Here is a 23,295-nt window from a genome sequence, read left to right as displayed (position 1 = left end):
CGGCTCAGCTTTCCGCTCCTCCCTCGTGCGATTATCAAAGCTTCTTTTTTCAATGCGTCTTTGTTTTTCACTCCATGCGGGAGCAAGTTCGACGGTCTCTCTGGCTAAAGAAGCTTCTTCGGTATTATCGATTGGATTTATGAGTGGCTATATTATGGTTGAGGCATTGAGTTTGTCATGTGAGTGGAAAAATCTTTTTGCTTAACCTATCAAATAGATTAATTAGCTTAAAGTTCTCTCCGACCGCCTCTCAGTCTTTCCTTTTGTACAGAGAAGAGCCCAGCTTGTTCAGTCTTTCTTGATAGTTACAACCTCTCACGTTCTGGCATCGTTCTTGTGAATCTTTTCTGTTCCATCTCCAGCGCTTCTTTATCCTTTTTACGTGGAAACCAAAACGTGCTTGGTTCTCAACTGTTGTAACAACTTGGACAGGTCCATCTGAAGCTACAAAGCGCAACAAATTGATGCAATTTTATGTTTTAAAAATTATTTTGCGGGATACATGCATCACTGGTGAGACCAGCATTTATTGCCCATTCTTATTTGGCCTTGAGAAGTTGGTAGTGCGTCACGTTCCTGAACTGCTGTACGGCCATGTGGTGTAGGTACACCCATCGCGCTTAGGGAGGGGGGTTCCAGGATTTTGACCCAGCGACAGTGAAGGGTGGGCGATATTGCTCAGAGTAAGGATGGTGAGTGACCTGGAGGGGCAACTGGCAGGTGGTGTTCCTATGCATCTGCTGCCCTTGAGCTTCTAGGTGGCAGAGGTTATGGGTAATTGGAGGGTGCTGTCGAAGGTGCCTTGGAGAATTCCTGCAGTGCGTCTTGTCGATGGTACACACGGTTGTCACTGATGGGGAGGACGCCAATCAAAGGGGCTGCTTTTTCCCAGCATTGTTCAATAAAGTTCTCAACCGTGGGGCAGCACGGTAGTATGGTGGTTAGCATAAATGCTTCACAGCTCCAGGGTCCCAGGTTCGATTCCCGGCTGGGTCACTGTCTGTGCAGAGTTTGCACGTCCTCCCCGTGTGTGCGTGCGTTTCCTCCGGGTGCTCCGGTTTCCTCCCACAGTCCAAAGATGTGCGGGTTAGGTGGATTGGCCATGCTAAATTGCCCGTAGTGTCCTAAAAAGTAAGGTTAAGGGGGGGAGTTGTTGGGTTACGGGTATTGGGTGGATACGTGGGTTTGAGTAGGGTGATCATTGCTCGGCACAACATCGAGGGCCGAAGGGCCTGTTCTGTGCTGTACTGTTCTATGTTCTATGTTAAAGTTGTCTGATGTGACTTCATGGATTGCTAATCCAAGATGGAAATGTGGTTGTTGTGAGAGCCAGAGCATTAGTGAATCGAAACTCTGTAAAGAAATATTCCGTTATCGCTGAAGTAAGTTTTAAAGCAATATTGGTTTGAAACAGAAAACATTGTTTTTTTTTCTCAACACATCTATCACTGACGGATCAAAGCGAAGGTTTATTGGCCACGGCAGGAAATAAACATTGATCAAAGGTAATCTGATGTTCATCACTGTTTGCGATCACTGCATCTGTCTGCAGATTGCTCACCTGCAGTCTATTCCCAGGCTGCTTCTCTTGTCAGAACTGCTTTTTCTCCTGTAACAGGTTCTGAGTTGTTCTTAATTCTTTTCCGATGCTTGTTGCCGTTTCTCCCGACAGAGTCACCCTGTTAATCTCTCGCTTTTTCCTCTTTCAGGCAAGTACGATGGTCCGCAGACTGATTTGATTTTTCTGCTTGTGTTCCACGTTTGGGGTTGAAAACCCCTTCCATTTTGTCGTGAGGCTGCTCCATGTTTTTTTTCAGGGAAAAGCAGAGTAAAATTAAACCTTGATTTTGGGGGGAGGGGGGGGTGTGAGGGGTGTGAAGATTAGGGGTACACTGCCCACCAAATAGTAGTAAATGGGAGAGAAAATCAGGCAGGATGCATACTGTGCGGCTGACCCACTACCTTGACCCCCAACAAACTTGAATTATACCTCCAAACAGACAACTATTTGGAATGTAGCCTCCAGAATATGGGATGCAAGAGGTACTGCCCGTTTGTCGGACATTTGGGGGGAGCCTGATCCCTAGAATTTTCTCCCTAGTTTTTCCCTGGTTCACTTTTGTTCTGGGACAGTTTTAATTTCTTCAAAATTTAACTATCTTCAGTCATTAGGGTATGATAATAATCTTTACTGTCACAAGTGGGCTCACATTAACACTGCAATGAAGTTACTGTGAAAATCCCCTGGTTGCCACATTCTGGCACCTGTTCAGGTACACTGAGGGAGAATTCAGAATGTCCAATTCACCGACAAGCACGTCATTCAGTACTTGTGGGAGGAAACCGGAGCACCTGGAGGAAACCAGTGCAGACTCCGCACAGATAGTGACCCAAGCCGGGAAACAAACCTGGGACCCTGGAGCTGTGAAGCAACAGTGCTACACACTGTGCTACTGTGGGTGAGATAGCATAGTCAGGGAAGCAGTGGCAAAGTAGTATTGTCACTGGACGACTGACACCCAGAGCAAAATCTGGGGGCCCGGGTTCAAATCTCGCAGCGGCCGATGGTGCAATTTGAAATCAATAAAAATCTGGAATTAGGCAGCATGTTGGCGCAGTGGGTTAGCACTATGGCCTCACGGCGCTGAGGTCCCAGGTTCGATCCCGGCTCCGGGTCACTGTCCGATTGGAGTTTGCACATTCTCCCCGTGTTTGCGTGGGTTTTGCCCCCACAACCCAAAGATGCGCAGGCTAGGTGGATTGGCCACGCTAAATTGCCTCTTAATTGGAAAAAATGAATTAGATACTCTAAAAAAAAATTTTAAATCAAAAAAATATCTGGAATTAAAAGTCTAACGATGACCATGAAACAATTGTTGTCAAAATCCATCTGGTCTTTTAGGAAGGAAACCTGCCATCCTTACCTGGCATGGCCCGCATGTGACTCCAGATTCACATTCACAGCAATGTGGTTGACCCTCAAATACCATCTAAAATGGAGGTCTAGCCAATGATGCTCACGTCCCACAAAGTGACCATTTTATTGACTTCAGTGCACAGTGTCATGATGTTTGTAGGAAGTCTGCTTTTCCCAAAGTTTACATTCCCGATTTGCATCTTTCACCTGAGGAAGGAGCAGTGCTCCGAAAGCTAGTGTTTGAAACAAACCTGTTTGACTTTACCTGGTGCTGTAAGACTTCTTACTGTGCTCACCCCAGTCCAACGCCGGCATCTCCACATCATACATCTACAATGGCATACTTGGTGAAGGGGGCACAGGGCTTAACGCTGAGATAAGAAGATCTGAATTGAGTTATCATCCCCATGATAGCAGTTTGGGGTTGGGGGGGGGGGGGGGGGGGGGGGGGCTACAATACTGGCCAGAAAAAACAGGAATTAGGGAAAGGATAAACCAGCCAGGCTTCTTGTTCCCGGCCACTATCCGGTGACTAGATAAAGGCACAGGGACTAAGGGGTAATTATTTAATAGTAATCATCTAAAAAGAGACATGCTGTCAAATATTTTCACCTTGCACACATCAGGGCAGACATGGCAACATCTATGCCAATCGGCGTCCACTTACCAACCAACCAGCAAGCCCGTCAGCAGTATAAATTTCTGTTCCTTTTGATATTTGGTATTCTTGTGAATCTATCCTGATAAGTGCAAGCTGAAAAGCTTCAAAAGCATGCTCTTTTGTTTCAGTAATATTCCAGTTCTGTACCAACAACAGATTAATTCTTTAATTTTGTTAACAGAGGTGTTTGGGCTAGGGTGGGACAGAAGCAAAATAACATGTGTCTAATAACAAAGCCTTCAGGAAAAGATGAAGAAGAGAAACTCATCGATAACTCCCATTACAACAATAGAATGCAAGAGTGACGTACCAACGGTGGAAACAGTGAATTTAGATAAGAGATTTGTACTGAAATTGTAACTGGAGCTCAAAAATGGTAAAGACACCAAACCCTAATGGCATGGATCCCAGAATGCTACAGGAAGACAATGAGAAAATAGCAACTGCACCAGCTTTCAGCCGTTCTTTGATATACAAATTTATGCTCAGGGGATCCTCCCAAGCAACTGCTGCCTTTGTCCTTCTGGGTGGCAGAAGTCGCAAGTTCAAAAGGTGCTGCCAAAGGAGCCTTGGCGACTTGCTCCACTGCATCTTGTAAGTGGTACATAAATGCAAGCCGTTCTTTCTGTCCTTAAATAGTATTTACTTACAGTATTTAAACAGTAGATCGTTTTCTTTTGAAGCGTGTTCTTCAAAAGAATTCTTCAGATTTGATTTGTGTCCAAGTTTTCAGTTGGTGACACTTTCACATCTGAGTCAGATGATCGTGGGGGGGTCAAGATCCCCTCTCCAGGACTAGAGGGCAGCAGTCTCGGGCTGACATCTCCAGTGTCGTGTGAAGGGGATGCTGCACTGTTGGCGTTACTAGCTTTCAGTTGAGATATTGAACCAAGGCCCTGTCAGCCCCGCAGATGGACGTAAAAGATGCAGGGGCATTATTTCAAAGAAGGGCAGGGAAATTATCACCAGCACCTCGGCAAATCTCAATCAACATCACTAAATACAGATAATCTGGTCATTATCACATTGCTGTTTGTGAGAGCTTTTGTGCAAATTACATTTCCGACATGCATTCAGAATAAGTACTTCATTTGCTGTAAAGTGTTTTTAGGACATCAAGAGGTCATGCAAGGCAGGATAGAAATGCAAGCCGTCCTTTTATGCTTTGCAAACTTTTTCTGATTTTGTAAATTGGTCATAAAGAAATGGAGAGGCAGTGTTCTTGTGAAGCTATTAGATTTTGCCTTCAATAACCTTTGAACATTGAGGTGGATGACAGTCTTCCTGCTGAACTGCTCGGTTAGTGAGATAAATGTTTGCTTGACTTTGCAAGTGGCTTGAACCTTCCATCCTGAAGCTATTCCACTTTCCATGGCTGGCACCGAGCATTAAACTCCCACACGTTACTGCTATTAGCCTCCAAGGCATCTGGAGATCAACACCTATTATTATTGGCTTGCTCGCATATCTGAAGACGCATTATTTGCCTTTTCACACTATTCTGTTTGAACCACACACAATTTGTGATTTCGCAGAATTAGAAATATTGGGCGGAATCTTACCATGTTTTTTCAAAGTGTTGGTTGCGGTGCGGTAACTGAGGAGAATCCTGTCTCCACCAATGGCAGGAAATCTCATCAAATATTCAGCCTCTTTTTCCCCTCGTGATTCACATTGCACATGTGGTGAATTGCCTCTGATGCGCTCGCCCCGGTAAAACTTAATTTCTGTATTCAATGGGGGGGGCGTTCTTTTTAAATGCCTCCCCAACACTTATTTCAAGTCCAGACCGGGTTGGCGGGCGGGGTGGAGGGGGGGGGGGGGGGGGGGAGTGCCCGATTCACCGGCCCCGATGGGCCAAGTTCCCGACGCGCGGTTGACGTGTGATCTGAGCGGTCGGGAACCCGGCGTGGTGGCCGCGGACTGTGACCAGCTCCGCCGCGGAGCCGTGCCTCTGGCCGGGGAGGGGGGCTTCTGTAAGGGCTGGGGGGACTGATGGGGGCCATATTTGGCAGGTCGGGGACTGGATTCTCCGAGCCTGGGAGAATAGTCATCAAACCGGAAATTCGGACCGGCGCCGCTCCCGCGATTCTCCGGTCCCTGGAGAATCACGCGCGCGCGTGAACTACCATTGACAGAGCCCCCCCCCCCCCGCCATGCAAAACCAGCTGTGTTCCCGACGGCATGGTTCTAACCACCTATTGGCTGTCGGCACTGCCGGGAGGCAGCTGCGGGCGGGGGGATCGTTCACTGGGGGGGGCCTCATGGAGGGCCAGGGGAGCGATCGGGCGGGTCGAATCCGCAGGCATGCATGATATCGGGGGGGGTGGGGGGGGCTACATTCATGGTGCCGCTCCGCGGTCCAAGCCCACTATGTCGCATGGGGCAGCTGCAGGCCGCCGCCGTGCGCATGCGCGGAGTCCAGATTGGAAGTGTGGGCCCCGTATTCGCAGCCAGCGTTGCGAGAAGCACTCTGGGGCCCTGCCAGCCATGTGCAGGTAGGAGAATCGATCAGGACCTTCTCAAGGAAAGTCTAGAGTGAAACGCCAGCGTTTTTACGCTGACTTGGGGACATAGCCCGATTATTGGAGAATCCAGCCCCGGGTGTGTGCACAGCCGACGCCATGTTGTGCAGTGCAACCACTGCAGGCCATTGCCGTGCGCGGCCACGGAATCGGCCATTCGCTGGCCGTTTTTGGTACAGTAGCCGGGAATTTTACCCGGCGCAGCTGCTAGCCCCTCACAGGTCCCAGAATCGGTGAGGGTTTGGTGCCGATTCTGGCGTTGTAAAACGCCCGGGAATTCTCCATTTCATCACAGATGTCAATCTCCAGCCAATGCGATTCACTCCACGTGATATAAGAAATTGGCTGAAGGCAATGGATGCAAAGGCTATGGGCCCCTGACACTATCCCGGCAGCACTGTTGCTTCACAGCACCAGGGTCCCAGGTTCGATTCCGGGCTTGGGTCACTGACTGTATGGAGTCTGCACGTTCTCCCCGTGTCTGCGTGGGTTTCCTCCGGGTGCTCCGATTTCCTCCCACAAGTCCCGAAAGACGTACTGTTAGGTGAATTGGACATTCTGAATTCTCCCTCTGTGTACATGAACAGGTGCCGGAATGTGGCGACTAGGGGCTTTTCACAGTAAATTCATTGCAGTGTTAATGTAAGCCTAGTTGTGACAATAAAGATTATTAATGGTTATTATAGTACTGAAGACTAGCCAAAAGTCACACCCCTAGCCAAACTGTCCCAGTACAGCTGCAACACTGGCATCCACGCGGCAATGTGGAAAATTGCCCAGGAGCGTCCTGTACAAAAGAAATCCCACCCAGCTAATTTCCGCCCTATCAGTATATTCTCCATCATCAGCAAAGTGATGGAAGGAGTCATCAACTGTGCAATCAAGCGACACTTACTCAGCAATAACCTGCTTATGGACACTCAGTTTGGGTTCTGCCAGGGTCACTCAGTTCCTGACCTCATTATAGCCTTGGTACAAACATGGAAAGTAGAGCTGAACTCCAGAGATTTTTTAAAAATACATTTGGAGTACGCCATTTTCTTTTTCCAATTAAGGAGCAGTTTAGCACGGCCGATCCACCTAATCTGCACACCTTTTGGGTTGTGGGGGTGAAACACTAGCAGACACAGGGAGAATGTGCAAACTCCAAACAGACAGTGATACGGGACCGGGATCGAATCCGGGTCCTCAGTGCCCTATGCAGCAGTGCTAACCACTGCGCCACCATGCTGCCCTGAATGCCAGAGGTGAGATGAGAGGGACTGTCCTTGACAACAAGGCAGCATTTAACCAAATATGGCGTCAAGGACCTCCAGCTAAACTGGAGTCAATGGGAATCAGACAGAAAACTCTCCACTGGTTGGAGTCATTCCTGACACAAAAGAAGATGGTTGTGGTGGTTGGACGTCAATCATCTCAGCTCCAGGACATCACTCCAGGAGTTCCTCAGGCTAGTGTCTGAGGCCCAACCATATTCAGCTGCTTCATCAATGACCTCCCTTCCATTATAATGTCAGAAGTGGGGATGTTTGCGGATGACTGCACAATGTTCAGCACCATTCGCGATACTGAAGCAGTCCATGTCCAAATGTGGCAAGACCCGGACAATATCCAGGCTTGGGCTGACAAGTGGCAAGTTTCATTCACGCCACACAAGTGCCAGGCAATGACCATCTCCTACAAGAGAGGATCTGGCCATCGCCCCTTGATATTCAATGGCATTACCATCACTGAGTGCCCCACAGTCACCATCCTGGGGGTCACCATTAATCAGAAATTTAATTGGACTAGCCATAGTAATACTGTAGCTACCAGGGCAGGTCAAAGGCTAGGAATCCTACGGTGAGTAACTCACCTCCTGACCACCCCAAAGCCTGACCACCATCTACAAGGCACAAGGCAGGAGTGTGATGGAATACTCTCCACTTGCCTGGATGAGCGCAGCTCTAACAGCATTCAAGAAGCTCGACACCATCCAGGACAAAGCAGCCCGCTTCACTACTCCCCCTTCCACAAACATTCAAACCCTCCACCAGCAATGAACAGTGGTAGCCGTATGTACCATCCACAAGATGCACGACAGTAGCTCAACAAGGTTCCTGAGACTGTAGCTTCCAAACCCACAACCATCTAGAAGGACAAGAGCTGCAGATACCTGGGAACCCCACCACCTGGAGGTTCCCCTCCACGTCACTCACCCCCCTGACTTGGAAATATATCACCGTTCCTTCACTGTCACTGGGGCAGATTACTGGAACTCCCTCCCTAACAGCACAGTGGGTGTACCTACACCTCAAGGATTGCAGGGGTTCAAGAAGGCAGCTCACCGCCACCTTCTGAAGGACAACGAGGGATGGGCCATAAGTGCTGGTTTAACCAGCGACGCTCACACTCCGTTAATGATTTTTTTTAAAAAACCTACCCAATAACCTTGTAGTTGTCCCAGTGCTAACTCTATGGATTCACCCGCTCTCACCCACTTTCCAGCTGCCACTCTGGAGGGTCAATCCCTCAGCGGTGAAACGGCCAGAAGCCCAGCAAGGAGGACACGGGCCGCGCTGACTGAAAACCAGCTACCAGAGCCCCTTAAACAAAAAGGCTCACTGACGTGAAGGGCCCCTAAAGCCTGCGAGCGATCCCACCCCCTGAGATGGCGATATTGAATCAGCGTCGTTCTCCCCCCCCCCCCCCCTCCCCCCCACCCGCTCCGGGTTAGGCTTATTTGGGCCCCCCGCAGCCTCTCTGCTGCCCCCTCTGTGATTGGCAGGCTGGATGGTAATGACGACCTGAGCGTTCACCTCCAATATCCCCATTGGAGGTGAAGTCGCCTTGCCCTTGTTTTGATAGAGTTTTTGTGGTGCGACTGATTATTCTTCAATGAGTGTGGGGGGGGGGGGGGGAGGGGAGAGGCGGAGATGGGGGGGGGGGGGGGGGGTGAAGTCCCAATCCCAGCAGGAGCACTCCGTAATATAATACGTCAAAGTGAGATTATGAGCCTTCCCTGATGTTTTTCTCGTTACATCACCGGCGAGGGGCCTAGAAAATCAGAAAACACGATCTCGCAAGCGTGAGTTTTCCGCTGCATCTCCATTCTCGTTGACTGCTAACACGGGCTAAAAATCGCCCCCATCGATTTTGTTTCTGCTTTCAGAATGTTGACTACTAACAGACGTGGCTAAATAATTTAATGATTTGAGTTTCGATAATCCAGGTACTCTGCCTCACGGCGCCGAGGTCCCAGGTTCGATCCCGGCTCTGGGTCACTGTCCGTGTGGAGTTTGCACATTTTCTCCATGTCTGCGTGGGTTTCGCCCCCACAACCCAAAAGATGTGCAGGCTAGGTGGATTGGCCACGCTAAATTGCCCCTTAATTGGAAAAAATGAATTGGGTACTCTAAATTTATTTTTAAAAAAAGATAATCCCAGGTACGATTGGAGCATGTCTAATACACTAACTCTGACGGTCACATTTGTACGCAGACTTGCGTGCTGGAAGGTATGTACTTTGACACACAATATAGTTGGATTAAGGTTAAGCGTGTCACATTTGCAGCACTTTCAGAAACAGGAAAGAGCTTGTCGTTCTTACATGAACCTCCTGAACTGAACCTGTTCTAGTGCAATACTTTCCTGAAATGGACCTTGTATTGTAGACCTGACTACAGAAGCTTGGGCATTTAAATTATTCCACAGCTCTGAATAATTCAGTACGTGCAAAGTAAGAGTCAGTCGAGAGCCTGGTATGTTGTTTTCCACCCTGTCATTATGTCATCGGGTCATTTACGTTTTACAAAGGGCATCCTGGAAATGGCACATCATTTTGTCAGTCATTAAAAAAAACTTCTTAAAGGTCCTTGAAACTATTCACAAATGTAGGGTGATAAAATGTCAAGTGTTGCTCGAAGAGTGAATTTTCTCCATTTTCTTATATATATTATGAACCAGGACAGATCGATAAGATGGTTAAGAAGGTCGTAAGACAATAAGAAATAGGAACAGGAGGAGTTCATTCAGCACCTCGAGCCTGCTTTTCCATTCAGTAGGATCATGGCTGATTCAACATTCCTCACCTCCACTTCCCTGCCCTTTTCACGTAACCCTTGATTCCCTTACTGATCAATAATCTATCTCAGCCTTAGATATACACACGGACTCTGCCCCCACAGCTCTCTGTGTGAAGGAGTTCCAGAGACTCACAATCCTCTGAGAGAAGAAATTCCTCCTCATCTCAGTCTTCAATTGGCCCCCCCTTCATTCGGACACTCTGCCCTCTGGTCCCAGACTCTCCCATGAGAGGAAACATCCTCTCAGCATTTACCCTGTCAAACCCCTTTAGAATCCTCGATGTTTCAAAGAGATCATCTCTCATTCTTCTAAATTCCAATGAGGGGAGTCCCGACCTGTTCAACCTTTGCTCACAAGACAATCCCTCCATACCGGGATCATCCCAGTGAAACCTCTCTAAACCTCCTCCTATTAAATAATATATTTCCTTCAATAAAAGGACCAAACCTGCTCCCAGTGCTCCAGATGTGGACGTCTTGCTGCAACTGCACCTTGTCCAGTTGCAGCAAGATGTCCTGACACTTGTACTACAACCCCCTTGAAACAAGGGCATCATTCCATTAGCCTTCCTGATTACCTGCTGCCCCTGTGTGCCAGCTTCCTGATTACCTGCTGCCCCTGTGTGCCAGCTTCCTGATTACCTGCTGCCTATGTGCCAGCTTCCTGATTACCTGCTGTACCTGTGTGCCAGCTTCCTGATTACCTGCTGCCCCTGTGTGCCAGCTTCCTGATTACCTGCTGCCCCTGTGTGCCAGCTTCCTGATTACCTGCTGCCCCTGTGTGCCAGCTTCCTGATTACTTGCTGCCCCTGTGTGCCAGCTTCCTGATTACCTGCTGCCCCTGTGTGCCAGCTTCCTGATTACCTGCTGCCCCTGTGTGCCAGCTTCCTGATTACCTGCTGCCCCTGTGTGCCAGCTTCCTGATTACCTGCTGCCCCTGTGTGCCAGCTTCCTGATTACCTGCTGCCCCTGTGTGCCAGCTTCCTGATTATCTGCTGCCCCTGTGTGCCAGCTTCCTGATTACCTGCTGCCCCTGTGTGCCAGCTTCCTGATTACCTGCTGCCCCTGTGTGCCAGCTTCCTGATTACCTGCTGCCCCTGTGTGCCAGCTTCCTGATTACCTGCTGCCCCTGTGTGCCAGTTTCCTGATTACCTGCTGCCCCTGTGTGCCAGCTTTCTGTGTCTCGTGCACAAGTCCCTTTGTGTTGCAGCTTTCTGCAGTTTTTCTCCATTTAAATAATACTCTGTTGTTTTGTTCTCCCTTCCAAAAGGAACAACTTCACATTTTCCTACATTATACTCCATTTGCCAACTGTTTGCCCACTTATTTACCCGATCAATATCTCTTTGCAAACTGTTTGTGTCCCTCTCGCACCTTGCCTTTCCACCTATTTTTGTGTCGTCTGCAAAATTGGCTGCAGTACATTCGTTTCCTCCCTCCAAGTCATTGATATCAATTGTAAACAGTTGCAGTCCCAGCACTGATCCCTGTGAGACCCCACTGGTCACAGGTCGCCAACCTGAAAAAGAACCTGTTATCCCCACTCGCTGTTTCCTGGCCATTAGCCAATTCTCTCTCCAAGCCAAAATACAGCTTCCAACAACATGGGCTTTTGTGAGGTACCTTGTCGAATGCCTTATCGAAGTCCAAATACAACACATCTACTTGTTCCCCTCTATCCACCCTGGTTGACACTTCCTCAAAAGTCTCTGATAAATTTGTCAGACAGGATGTCCCTCTCGTGGAGCCATGCTGACTCTGATTAGATTATGATTTTCCAAATGTGCAGCTATTACTTCCTTAATAATCCTCCTTTGCTGGGTTCTGAAATTATTCCAGTCTTCAGGCCATCACTGACATTTGCCTCCGTATGTGCTTTTTCTTTCTACTTAATACTCCACTTCACATCCTTCGTTGGTTTATTCTCAGAGAATCTTTCCTTCTTACTTGGATATATTTTTGCTCAGAGTCCTGAATGACCTCCTTAACTATCTTGCACTGCTTATCTTTCCTGCCAATCCATCCGCCCAGTTCACTTTATTTAACTCAACCATTATTTCATTGCAATTCCCTTTATTTAAGTTAAACAAACTTGTTTCCGAGCCACGTTTTTCACTCTCAAGCTGAATATTTAGTTATCACATATTATGATCACTACTTCCTAGGGGATCTTTTACTCTGAGGTCAGTTATTAAACCTGCCTCATTACCCATTACGAGATCCAAGATAGTCTGTTCCCTGGTTGGCTCCATTACATATTGCTCGAGGCAATGATCCCAAATGCACTTTTATCATAGCTACCCTTTCCACCTTGATTAACCCAATCAAGATTAGTCCAATTAAGATAAAAATCACCCATAATTATTGCTCTATTTTTGCAAGCTCCCATTATTTGTTGATTTATACCCTTTCCTACAGGGTAGCTACTGTTTGGGAGTCTATACATCACTCCGACCAATGTCTTCTTTCCTTTGCTGTTTTTTTAACCTCCACCCAAATGGACTCTACATCATCTGAATCTAGCTCGTCTCTCACAACTGTCCTAATTTCATCTCTTATTAACAGTTCTATCCCATCACCTTTTCCTTCCCTCCTGTCCTTCTGAAACATCCAATATCCCTGAAGATTAAGTGCCCAGATTTGATCTCCTTGCAACCTCCGTAATGACTATGAGATCATATCCATTTACCTTGATTTGTGCCGTCAGTTCACCTACATTATTCCGAATGCTTTGCGCATTAAAGTACAAAGCCATTGGGCTTGCCTTTTTGCCATTTTTAATCATCCTAACTTTTCTTTGTACTATGACCCTATTTGCCTCTCACCCTTGATTACCCCGTCTACATTTTTGGCATTTTACTGTTCTTTATTTTATTGCTGTCCTTGTTTCTCTTTCTCTTGTCATCCTGCTTAGGTTCCCACTCGCCTGCCATTCTAGTTTAAACCCTCGCCAACCACACTAGCCCTCACCCTTGGCCCTCAATCCCAGTTTGCCCAGGTATAACCCGTCCAGTTTGTATTGGTCTCACCTCATCCCAGAACCGGTCCCACAATCCCAGGAATCAAAAACCCTCCCTCCCCCTTGCACCGTCTTTCCAGCGTGCAATCATCCAATATACTGCTATTTCTACTCTGATTATCACGTGGTACTGGTAATAATCCTGAGATCACTACCTTTGAAGTCCTACTTTTCAACTCACTTCCTCACTCCTTATATTCCTTTTAGGACCTCATCCCCTTTTTTTTTGTTACCTTTGTCATTGATTCTGATGTGTGCCATGACCACAGGTTGTTCACCCTCCCCCTGTACCTGCTCTGAGGCATCCTTGACCCTAGCACCAGGGAGGCAACATACCATCCTGGAGTCTTGTTTGAAGCCACAGAAACATCTATCTATTCCCCTTACAATTGAATCCCCTATAGCTATTGCATTCCCACACTTTACACGTCTTCCTTCTGCAGCAGAACCAACTGTGGTGCAACAAATTTGGCTGTCGCTGCTTTCTCTTGACACGTCATTCCCCTCAGTATCCAAAGCGGCACATTGGTTTCACATGGGAACAGCAGCAAGAGATTCCTGCACTGCCTGCCCAGTCCCCTTGGTCTGCCTGGTGGTAACCCATTCCCTTCCTGCCTGTGGACTCTTAGCCTGCAGTGTAACCACCTCTTTATTCATGCTATCCACGGTACTCTCTTCCTCGTGGATACTCCACAGTGTCCCCAGCCACTGCTCCAGCTCTAAAAGCTGGACTTCCAGGAGCTGCAGCTGGAGACACCTCTGCACATATGCTGCACCTGGGCACTGGAAATGTGCCCAGCTTCCCACATAGAGCAGGAGGGCCAAGCTACGGCCTTGGGCTCTCCTGCCATGACTTAACCCTTTTGATTAAACCTTTAAAGGACTCTTAAAATCAAATAATATCAAGTACTTTACTGCTTAAATCCTTCTCCCCTTACCTTTTTAATACAGAATATAGCCCTCACAAACTATAAACCACAAAATAAAGACTTTACAAACTATAAGCAATAATAGTAGTGTAAATACTCACCATCTGTATGTACCCAATCAACAACTTCCACTTGCCCTGCGTCACTTTTGAATCCTGATATCACCGCAGGCTCTGGATTGAGTAAAGGGATGCTGGGCTGCTCGATTTTCAGTTTTCCTGGTGCTTTGCTCATCTCTCTCTCTGATCTCCGGTGCTCTGTACTGTACGAGTTACTTAAAGTCCCTCTGTCCTCTTATGCTCCAAATTCCCTCAGACCTTACTTTTATTTTAAAGAGCAGAAGTGCTCACCAATCCTTACCAATCAGAGAAAAGAAGGGACTCATCACCTCCGCATTCTCTTTCACCCAACTCCCTGTTTCACCAAACTCCAGCTGCACTTCTAATGCAACCAGACAGCACTCCAGTGCATGTGGGATCCTTTCATGTTTTAGCCGAGGCATAGAATATAAGAGCAGGGAGGTTATGCTGCAACGGTACAAATCATTTGTTAGGTCACAACTTGAGTCCTATCAGCAGTCCTGGTCACTTCATTGCAGAAAGGATGTAATTGCACTGAAGAGGGTACGGAGGAGATTTGTGAGGATGTTGCCAGAGCTGGAAAATTGGCTCAACGGGATTAGCGTCAGGCGCCACGAGTCCCAAATGCATTTTAATTTCTGTTGCGCCTGGCACACACAGGCAATCTCAAAAACAACTGTCATTTATATAGCACCCTTCAGGTGAAGGGGATCAAAGGATATTGGGGGGGGGGGGAGGGAAGGTGGGATGAGGCTATTGAGTTGGATGATCAGCCATGATGAATGGCGAAAAAAGGCTCTAAGGGCCGAATGGCCTCATCCTGCTCCTATTTTCTATGTTCCGATGTAAAAGTGGTGAAGCACCATACGGCACTTCACAGGAGGGTTATCAGGAAAACACAAATGAAAGGAACGTTCAGAGAGGGAATTCTGCAGATTAGCACCTTGGCAGCTGAGGACATGGTCTCCAGTGGTGGAGAGATTAACGTATTTACTATGTAACCTCAGAATCAAGGTGTTGCTTAAATTGTCCCGATAGAATTCCGTGTCGGCAGGATTTTAGTGAAGTTGGTGTCTATTTGAATAACTCTGAATAAATAGTGCACAGAGAAATTTTAGTTGAGTTGTCCATCCCTCACTGTTTAACTGTTCCGCTCTGGTGCACCTCATGTTTCAAATATGCTTCTGAAACTGTCACACTTTCCTAATCTGCTCAAGTTTCCTAGCAACCAATAATAATATTGTGGTGATATGACTAGGAGGTTTACGGTACCTCAGAGTAGTGCTGCCATTGGTGCAGAGGACTCGCTGCCCATTGGCTCAGGAAGGTCATGTGTCTCTCTGCCAATTGGCTGAGGCTAGTCATGTGACTGCTCACCGATTGGCCAAGAGGCCGGTAGCCCCTCCTACGAGGCGGGGTATAAGAACCCGTAGCAGCCAGCAGTCGGTCTTTCTCTGCCGGACACACAACTAGTTCATTAAAATCTGTTATTTGGAACTTCTTCACGACTCGAGTCCTATTGATGGTATATCAGATATAAAGTAAGCTCATGACCCATCTGTTACTAAGAGCTGAATTGTATGCCAACCCCCGCTCCCCTTCCACCCCCAGTCGAGTGTAAAGGTTGGGTGTGAGACAACCTTTCTGGCCAGTTTGCCCCACAGATATTTGACAGTCCAACGGGAACTCCTCCCTCTAGGAACCACAGCTCCCTTGCTTGGCAGTGTAGCTGGTCACAGTGGCCACTGATGGGACTGTAAAACTACCCCTGGGGGAAAGTCAGCTGCAATGGAGCCCGCCATGGGGCAGGTCAGGTAGGAGATCTTGCCAGGGCCAGTTTGGCAGGAGGAATGTGGTTGGGGGGGGTGGGGTGGGGATTGAACCAGGCTTCAGGCTAGGGAGGCGGGGGGATGTGGGGAGTATGGAGGGCGGGGGTGAGGCCTCTAATGGGCAACTGGTGCCCGAAAAGGAGATCCCACCCTCGGTTTGCTCGGCCAACAGTCCACCTTATTTCACCTGGTAGGCTGGATACTTTGTGGCGGCCTTCCCCGCTATGTGTAAAATCCCAATGTCAGCTGGAGGAGACCCTCAAGTGGCCACTGATTGGCCACGCAAGAGCCTGAATTGACCCGTGGGCGAGAAAACCACTTGACCCCTCTGCCAGCACTGGCAAAGTCGCATAGGGACAGCCGGGAGCGAGTAGGTGGCAGGAATGACATTGTATCCAATTGTACAAGCCCCTTCACCTCCCACCAGTCCTAGAGAGCCGAAGAATTGCAGCCTTGCAGTCTCCCAGCACCTACCCTGTATATGGCTTTCCCCGGACATTGCGATAGGAGACTTTCCAATTTTGTTATTAGCAAAAGAGAGAATTTGATTTAAAATCACATTAAAATAAGAAAATGAACCGAAACTGAATCAGTACATAAAAACATTTTATTGAATAGTATCATATAAATAATTTTGGTACAAAATGTTACTTAGCAAAAAAAAGACTCAGATTTCTTTCCAGTTGCTGGACATACGGATGCTGCTAACAGTGACTATTCTTTGCAAATCTTGAAATGAGGAAAAGCAAGTTTCGACCAGAAATGTAAGCAAAGATCCTTCATTGGCATTAGCTATTTTCAGTTTTACAAATTGGCCCAGCCACATTAAAATATTTCACACAAACATAAATGTTAATAGCCACAAAGCTACTTAAATTGCAGGTCATTTTATCAAAGACATCTGACTGGGTTAATCAGATAAATTGGGAACATTTGGCCTAACGTTTTAACACGGTTCTGGATTCTTGTACAAAATAACCTGACAGGAGATGTGGCCGTCCCATGTAAGGAGTCCATTTGATTTGATTCCCCTGTGTGCCTTCCCTTCACTCTTGACGCCTCTCACCTAGGTTACACAGTATTTTATCCTCCTGTCAAGATGCTCGAGCAGCGAGGGCATCTCAGCAACATCCAATGCTGCCTTCTCTGCATCTCCACATTGATGTCACCTCAGGGAAGTGAGATCATGCCTGATTTCTCCAGCTGGGGGGGGTGGCAAGGGGGTGTCCAGGGGGGGGCACCATCTGGCAGGTTGGGTCCGCGGGTTGGTGCCATGTTGTACGGCGCGACCCCTGCAGGTTGTCGCCGTACGCATGCGCGGCCACAGACCCGGCAGTTCTCCAGGCGTTTATATCAGGAGGGCCGTGCGTTTTACGTGACGCAGCTGGTAACCGCTCACTGGTGGGATGATCGGTGCTGGGGCTGCGCCAATTTTTCCCACGTAACACGCCACAGATCCTGCGGCCATACCCCCAAAATTGGAGAATCCAACCCAGCATCCAAGCCACTACTGAGCTCGTCTAGATTTCCGATACGTTTTCTCTCGGGGTTACCAAGTTTACTGACAAACGTAAGCGAAATCAATTCTTGCAAGAACCTAGATGCAGCCCAGAGGAACGTCCCATTTTCACCCGCATTCATCTGTCACACAGACTTTTAAATCAGTTCTACAAGTGCAATCCTTCCATGAGCCAGCCATCCAAAAAGACACAACCTTCTGCTAAGTGACAAGTAAAGGAATATTTGTTTCTGTGCACGAAAAGGATTTAAATTACTGCTTTACAATGTTTCCTCTTTTTTTTTACTGGATTAGACTGTGATTTCAATTGAACAAATTTCAAACATTCAGTGTCCAAATAACTTGAGCAAAGTCTCTCCTAATTTCACTACACAAAACATTGATTAGTGTTAAGATTGTCTAGGCTAACCCTAACTGGACAATGAGTACAGTTATGGATTTTAAAAGAACACAAAGCTTACAGAAGTGTTATTCTCTACATGATTGAACAGCCAAAGGATACAGGGCAGGGTACACTTCTTTTTCAACTAGTTCCATTGGTTTATCCCAACCTGCGCAGGAAGAATAGTCAGATTCGAACAATAATGGAATAATTTGGCAAAAGAAAAATAGTGCTTATTCTGGAATGTTGATGAGGTTTTGTTACTGTCTCTTATTTGATCAAGTTTCTCGTGTAAACGTGGGATATTTACAAAGCTTTTAGCTTTACTCGAAGCTTTGGACCTCCTTGTAGCTTCAGAACTTTTTGCGCTGTTTCCAGGAAAGCCTCGGATGAGAAAGAGGGTGCCGTGTGTGATCTTTGTACTGTTACCGAAAGGTGCTGTGAGCTAGCCTTTTCATTAAAGGCAATTATCCTATTCGAGGAAATGGTGGGCGTGCTGTGACAGAACGTGGAATATAAAAAATTGCCGCTCTTTAGTGGCACGTTCCACCATTGCTTACCCCTTTGTCCAATGAATGGACAATATTGCTCTTGAAGAGTATCAGAATTAGTACTCCAATTATTATTGACTAACCAGGGCCACTGCCCATGGTCCATTTTAATTACGTGGGATTCCAGATGCTGGGAAATTACTTCCGCGATTTACATTCATGTTTCCATTGGCTGTGGTACTGGGTCCTCTCAGAAGTGTCGGTTGCCTATTGCCATCAAGTGATGTCTCGAAGCATCCTTGCTTCTGAACATTTACCCGGCTTCAGTGAGCTACCGTTGCCTCCATTTTTAACAGATCCTCTTTAGATGCCCAAAGTCCACCAATCCACTGGCAGCAGAGTTATTGAACTGTTTAAAAGCTGCAGTTAAACAAGATTTAAGCTACTCAACTTTATTTCAAGAAACTTCTGGCTGTCTAGGTCAAGCATTTTTTTTCGGGGGGGGGGGGGGTGTGGGGGGGGGGGGGGGGGGGGTGGAGTTCACCTTGCTTAACTTTTCTCTTGCCACGAACGATTTGTTAAAATTTAAATCAAGTGTATTAATCCTACGGATACAAAATGCACATTTGGAGTAGCAAACAGCTGCTACGAGTCGCAAGTATTAAATGGAATTAAAAAATCCAAGAGAAATATAATGGATATTTACTTTTCCAGTTGTATCCATTCCAACACTACCTGGAAAACTGTTGGCTGGCTTTGCCTTCTCAACGTAAAAAGAAGGGAAGGCACTCTGCTCCACCAACTTAAGTGTTGCACGGTCTTGGCCAACCACTGTGAAAAGGAGAGGACCTTGCTGAAGTAGGTTGAGTGTGTGTCCTATTAGGAACATGCAAAATCAATACAGATTTCATAAAAATGTTTTTTGCCCAAGGGAAGAGCTGAAGCTACGAATGCAGAAGAAAGGAGTGAGAAACATCAAGAAAATTGATGTTTTTTTAAACGTTTATTTAAAAAAAATAAATTTAGGGTACCCAATTATTTATTTCCAATTAAGGGGCAATTTAGAGTGGCCAATCCACCTACCCTGCACATCTTTTTGGGTTGTGGGGGTGAGACCCACGCAGGCACGGGGACAATGTGCATTCTTAACATGGACTGTGACCGGGGCGTGGATCGAACCGTGGCCTTGGCGCCATGAGGCATCAATGCTAACCACTGCGCCACCGTGCCGCCCTTTAAATGTTTTGAATGATTGGTTAGACGTCAAGTGTCTACTCCTGAGTAAAGGCCGAGGATCTCTGCTCACATGCACGTCGTAAACTGCCTGACACCTGAAACCGCAGAAATCTCCATGACCTAATTGGCTGCTTACCCAGAGAGGAGGACTGCATCGTTGAAGAGGGCAGGAAACTATAAAAAGCTCAGAATTTTAAAATGAATTTTTTTTGTTACATTTACCCCATCAGCCCTCAGTGCTTCACACTAGATTGAGTGAAAAGAAGTTGGCAGTGATATTGCGTTGTGAAGTCTGTCTTCCAGGTGACTAAGATTAAATTAGGTAGTTAAAGCTGATTTACTGGAATCTTTCAATACCTAAGGGATAAGTGTACATTGGTTGCTGCAAAAATGATCAACCGGGGACAATAAGGAAGAATAGATCTAAACTAAGGTGATTTTTGAGGAATGGAAAATATTTTCGCAATGATTCACATTAATTATTGAAGATCCCACTAAGTTCTATTCAGAAACCATTGCAACAGTTTAGCGTCCTGCACTCCCGTTGTACTCTAAATGAAAAACAGTGAATGCAAATCGCTTTTTTCTGTTGTTTAGTTCGATTAGATGATAACTTACATTTCCAAGTTAACCTGACAGAATAAATTTGTTAACCTGTGCCAGCAATGAAAACGGGCAACACCACGGGGCTCAGTACCGTGGCGAAAAGGGAATCCTCAAACGGCGAGAGCTTGCTGACCTTCATTAAGACAAGACAACCTTCCAGTCACTTCACAGAGCGGTAACTTTAAGCTGTTAGATACAGGTCTAACTGGAGGTACAGACCTGGTTACTATATAGCCCTCCCCTCTCCTGCAAGTTGAATAATGAACAATGCACTACCATGTGGTTTACATAAAACACTTCCTTGGATATATAAAACCATTGGCAATGCAGAGAGTACATGCTAGATCTGCAATAGTGTTTCTGATCTTTAATTAATTACCTTGACTGATCCCTTTGTAACATATCTCTCTTTTACTAGGCTCCTTAATGCTGACGTTATGTAAAAATGTCCCAATCCCCACTCCCAATGGATTGTAGGGAAGGTTAGCTACATATTAGTGGGAAGACGGGAATCGATTGGTCCCTGGCTCTATTGTATGCTGACTGCTTGTGGTGCGGAGGGAGGAATTATTCTGAATCCAAGAGCCAAATCAGTATAAAAATTCACTCGACCGCACAAGAGATATATTCACAGGTGGCGTATGTAGGGTGCCCTTTCCAAGGGCCGGTGCAGACCCGATGGGCCAAATGGCACTGCCAAATTCTATGATTCCGCACCACTGCCGCCTCCGATCCGCGGGTAACTGCACTCGGTTGCAACTTAAGTCGCTGCCGCTTTCTCAGGAATTAGAAGTTCTGGAGTGATTTTAAGCTTCGCAACGTGCCAAGACAAGAACGTAAAAGGGAACGATGTATCGTCACGGTAGCGTGTGCGGTAACATGTGCAGCTATAAATCGCTGCAGCGTCAAACTGTCAACAACACCAAGCCGATTAACTCTGATTGAATGCACCTGTAGTGATTCACATCGACACTACATAATACAGCTCTGCATACAATATGTATACATCTGTGTATATTGAATCTAAGTTACAGTACAGTACAGTGTGAAAGAAACAGTTGACTCAACCACATGTTCAGCTCAAACATCTAATTCACTAATTTTACCAGAGGGATGTGCTGGCCAGCAGACTTCAGCGTCGAAGGTTGTAAAACCTGGGATGGACCCAGCGGGTTTCTGACTGGACCAAGTCTTGGAGTTCAATGGCGCGTGTGTGACTCTCGGAACCTTTCACGTCTTTAGAAAGCGCGTGTTTGATGCACGTTTTTAATGCGTTTCAAGAGCAGCCCGATGGGCGTAACCTGTTACAGGTATAACCAGTCTTGCAAACGGACCTTTTTCCTCTTCCACAGTGAGTGGATCCGACCTTGCATCGGCGTGATTTGAGGAGAGTAGCACAAACGAGTCTTGGACCCTGGAAGAAAGAACCGTGCACCTGTGATTTCATGCTTGGCCCCCAACTCAGGGTTTCCCAAACCATCAACATTTGCCTCAGGCCATTATCAAGAACTTGTTCTATGCACATCCCTATTTTAACACATTTTCTATTCCTCTGTGTAGACAGTATTACCTGTGAAATATTTCTATATGAGAAACAGAATGAGCAACGTAACTTGTGTCTCCACCAGTGCGTCAGTGGCTAGGATAAGTATATAATTACTGTATAAATTCCCACAGACACACAGTCGGGACCTTGAGGATGCTCATTAAATGAAGGGTAAATGACACACTTTTCACACTGGAACCATTCTGAGACCGTGAATATATGGAATAAAGTCCAACAGTTCACAATAAATGTTTAGTAGGGTAGGTTTTGAAAAAAATGGCCCTTGTGTTTACACAGCAACGCTCTTTTTGATAGCTGAATTTAAAGGGATGAGTTTCCTTGCTAAGAGTCCCTGTCACTGTCTTCTCCTCCGTACATGTCTGATAGTTTTTTGAACCGTGGTCCCCAGTCACTCAAGTAATCGTAATCCTGGTCTGTCTCTGTGGTAACTGATTCTAAGGAGCTGAGTGACTCAGCTATGGACCCATTTCCTTCGTAGGCGTATGTTGCGAGAGAATCATAAGGAGGCGCCCCGGGATCTGTATCGTTCTCCTTTAACCTCTGGTTGATGAAATCTCTGACGTCGGTATTATCTGGTACGGGTGGGACCGGCCGAGGTAGAAGGAAGTTCTCTGGTTTTATGTCCCTGCGTAACTGGGTGTCCTCTATTACTTCCGGGTTCCTCAGCGTGCTGATGTCAAAAGCCTGGGTATCCTCCTCGCCGCCTCCTTCATCGTTGTAGCTGACAATGTTGTCGCGGATGTCCTCTTTCGAAATGATGAGTGGTTCTTTCTTTCTTTGCTTCCGCATGGCGGCAAAGAGCACGACAATAACTGAAAGGAATAAGGATATTGTTTAATTGTTATACTCAAAGAGGGGAAATAGAGAATGGATTGTTTTAATCCTCAAGTAAATCCCCCCCCCCCCCCCCCTCCCCCTGTTTACAGGAACACAACCGTTTGGCTCTCTTCGCTGTTGACAAGTGATCTGGCCTCATCTTCAGTGACTTAAATGCAACAAAAATGATTGAAATCAAGATCCATTTAAATCAACTTTGACATTGGACCTTTTTTTTATATCTCTTCCTTTCGTTGACTTAACACGCCGCCAAGTTAATTTACTGTATTACACAGTGTTAGGATATACAACAGCCGGTGCTCTATCCCCTCATCTCCACTACCTGAAACTAAATGCAATTCAGTTTGGGCATTTCGCAGGGGAAAGCAAATTGGAGGATAACTCAATTTACACTTTCCTCCGAGTGACAGACAGCCATTATCAGCGGATTGGGATTAGGCCATCTGCTTTAGGTGGCCGGACCGTGCACAGAGTGTTGTGATGTTGGCACTGCTGGCTCTTTGGATGAGTAGTTAAATTGGGGGTGGGAGGGGGAAAGGTCGATTCCATGTTCAAATGCTTTCAGGTTGAGTGGTAAAGATGCCATTGCATTATTTCAGAGCAAAGGCTGTTCCAAATATCCTACCCTGATAA

General features: G+C 46.7%; 1 protein-coding gene across 4 annotated transcripts in view; it reads right to left on the bottom strand.

Moving 5' to 3' along the window:
• Window positions 1–16,613: 16,613 nt before the first annotated feature.
• LOC119965744 (cadherin-6-like) overlaps window positions 16,614–23,295 on the bottom strand; it is a 206,715-nt gene continuing 200,033 nt past the window's right edge. For all 4 annotated transcript variants that reach the window (XM_038796523.1, XM_038796524.1, XM_038796525.1 and 1 more), the window contains exon 12: window positions 16,614–22,637. In XM_038796523.1, the coding sequence (XP_038652451.1) occupies window positions 22,147–22,637 (491 nt within the window). In that variant the 3' untranslated portion in view covers window positions 16,614–22,146. The remainder of the gene's footprint in view (window positions 22,638–23,295) is intronic.

The sequence above is a fragment of the Scyliorhinus canicula genome, chromosome 5 (assembly GCF_902713615.1).
Source record: "Scyliorhinus canicula chromosome 5, sScyCan1.1, whole genome shotgun sequence".
Taxonomy (NCBI): domain Eukaryota; kingdom Metazoa; phylum Chordata; class Chondrichthyes; order Carcharhiniformes; family Scyliorhinidae; genus Scyliorhinus; species Scyliorhinus canicula.
Note: the sequence above shows the minus strand (reverse complement) of the source record. Positions and strands in the feature narration are given on the sequence as shown.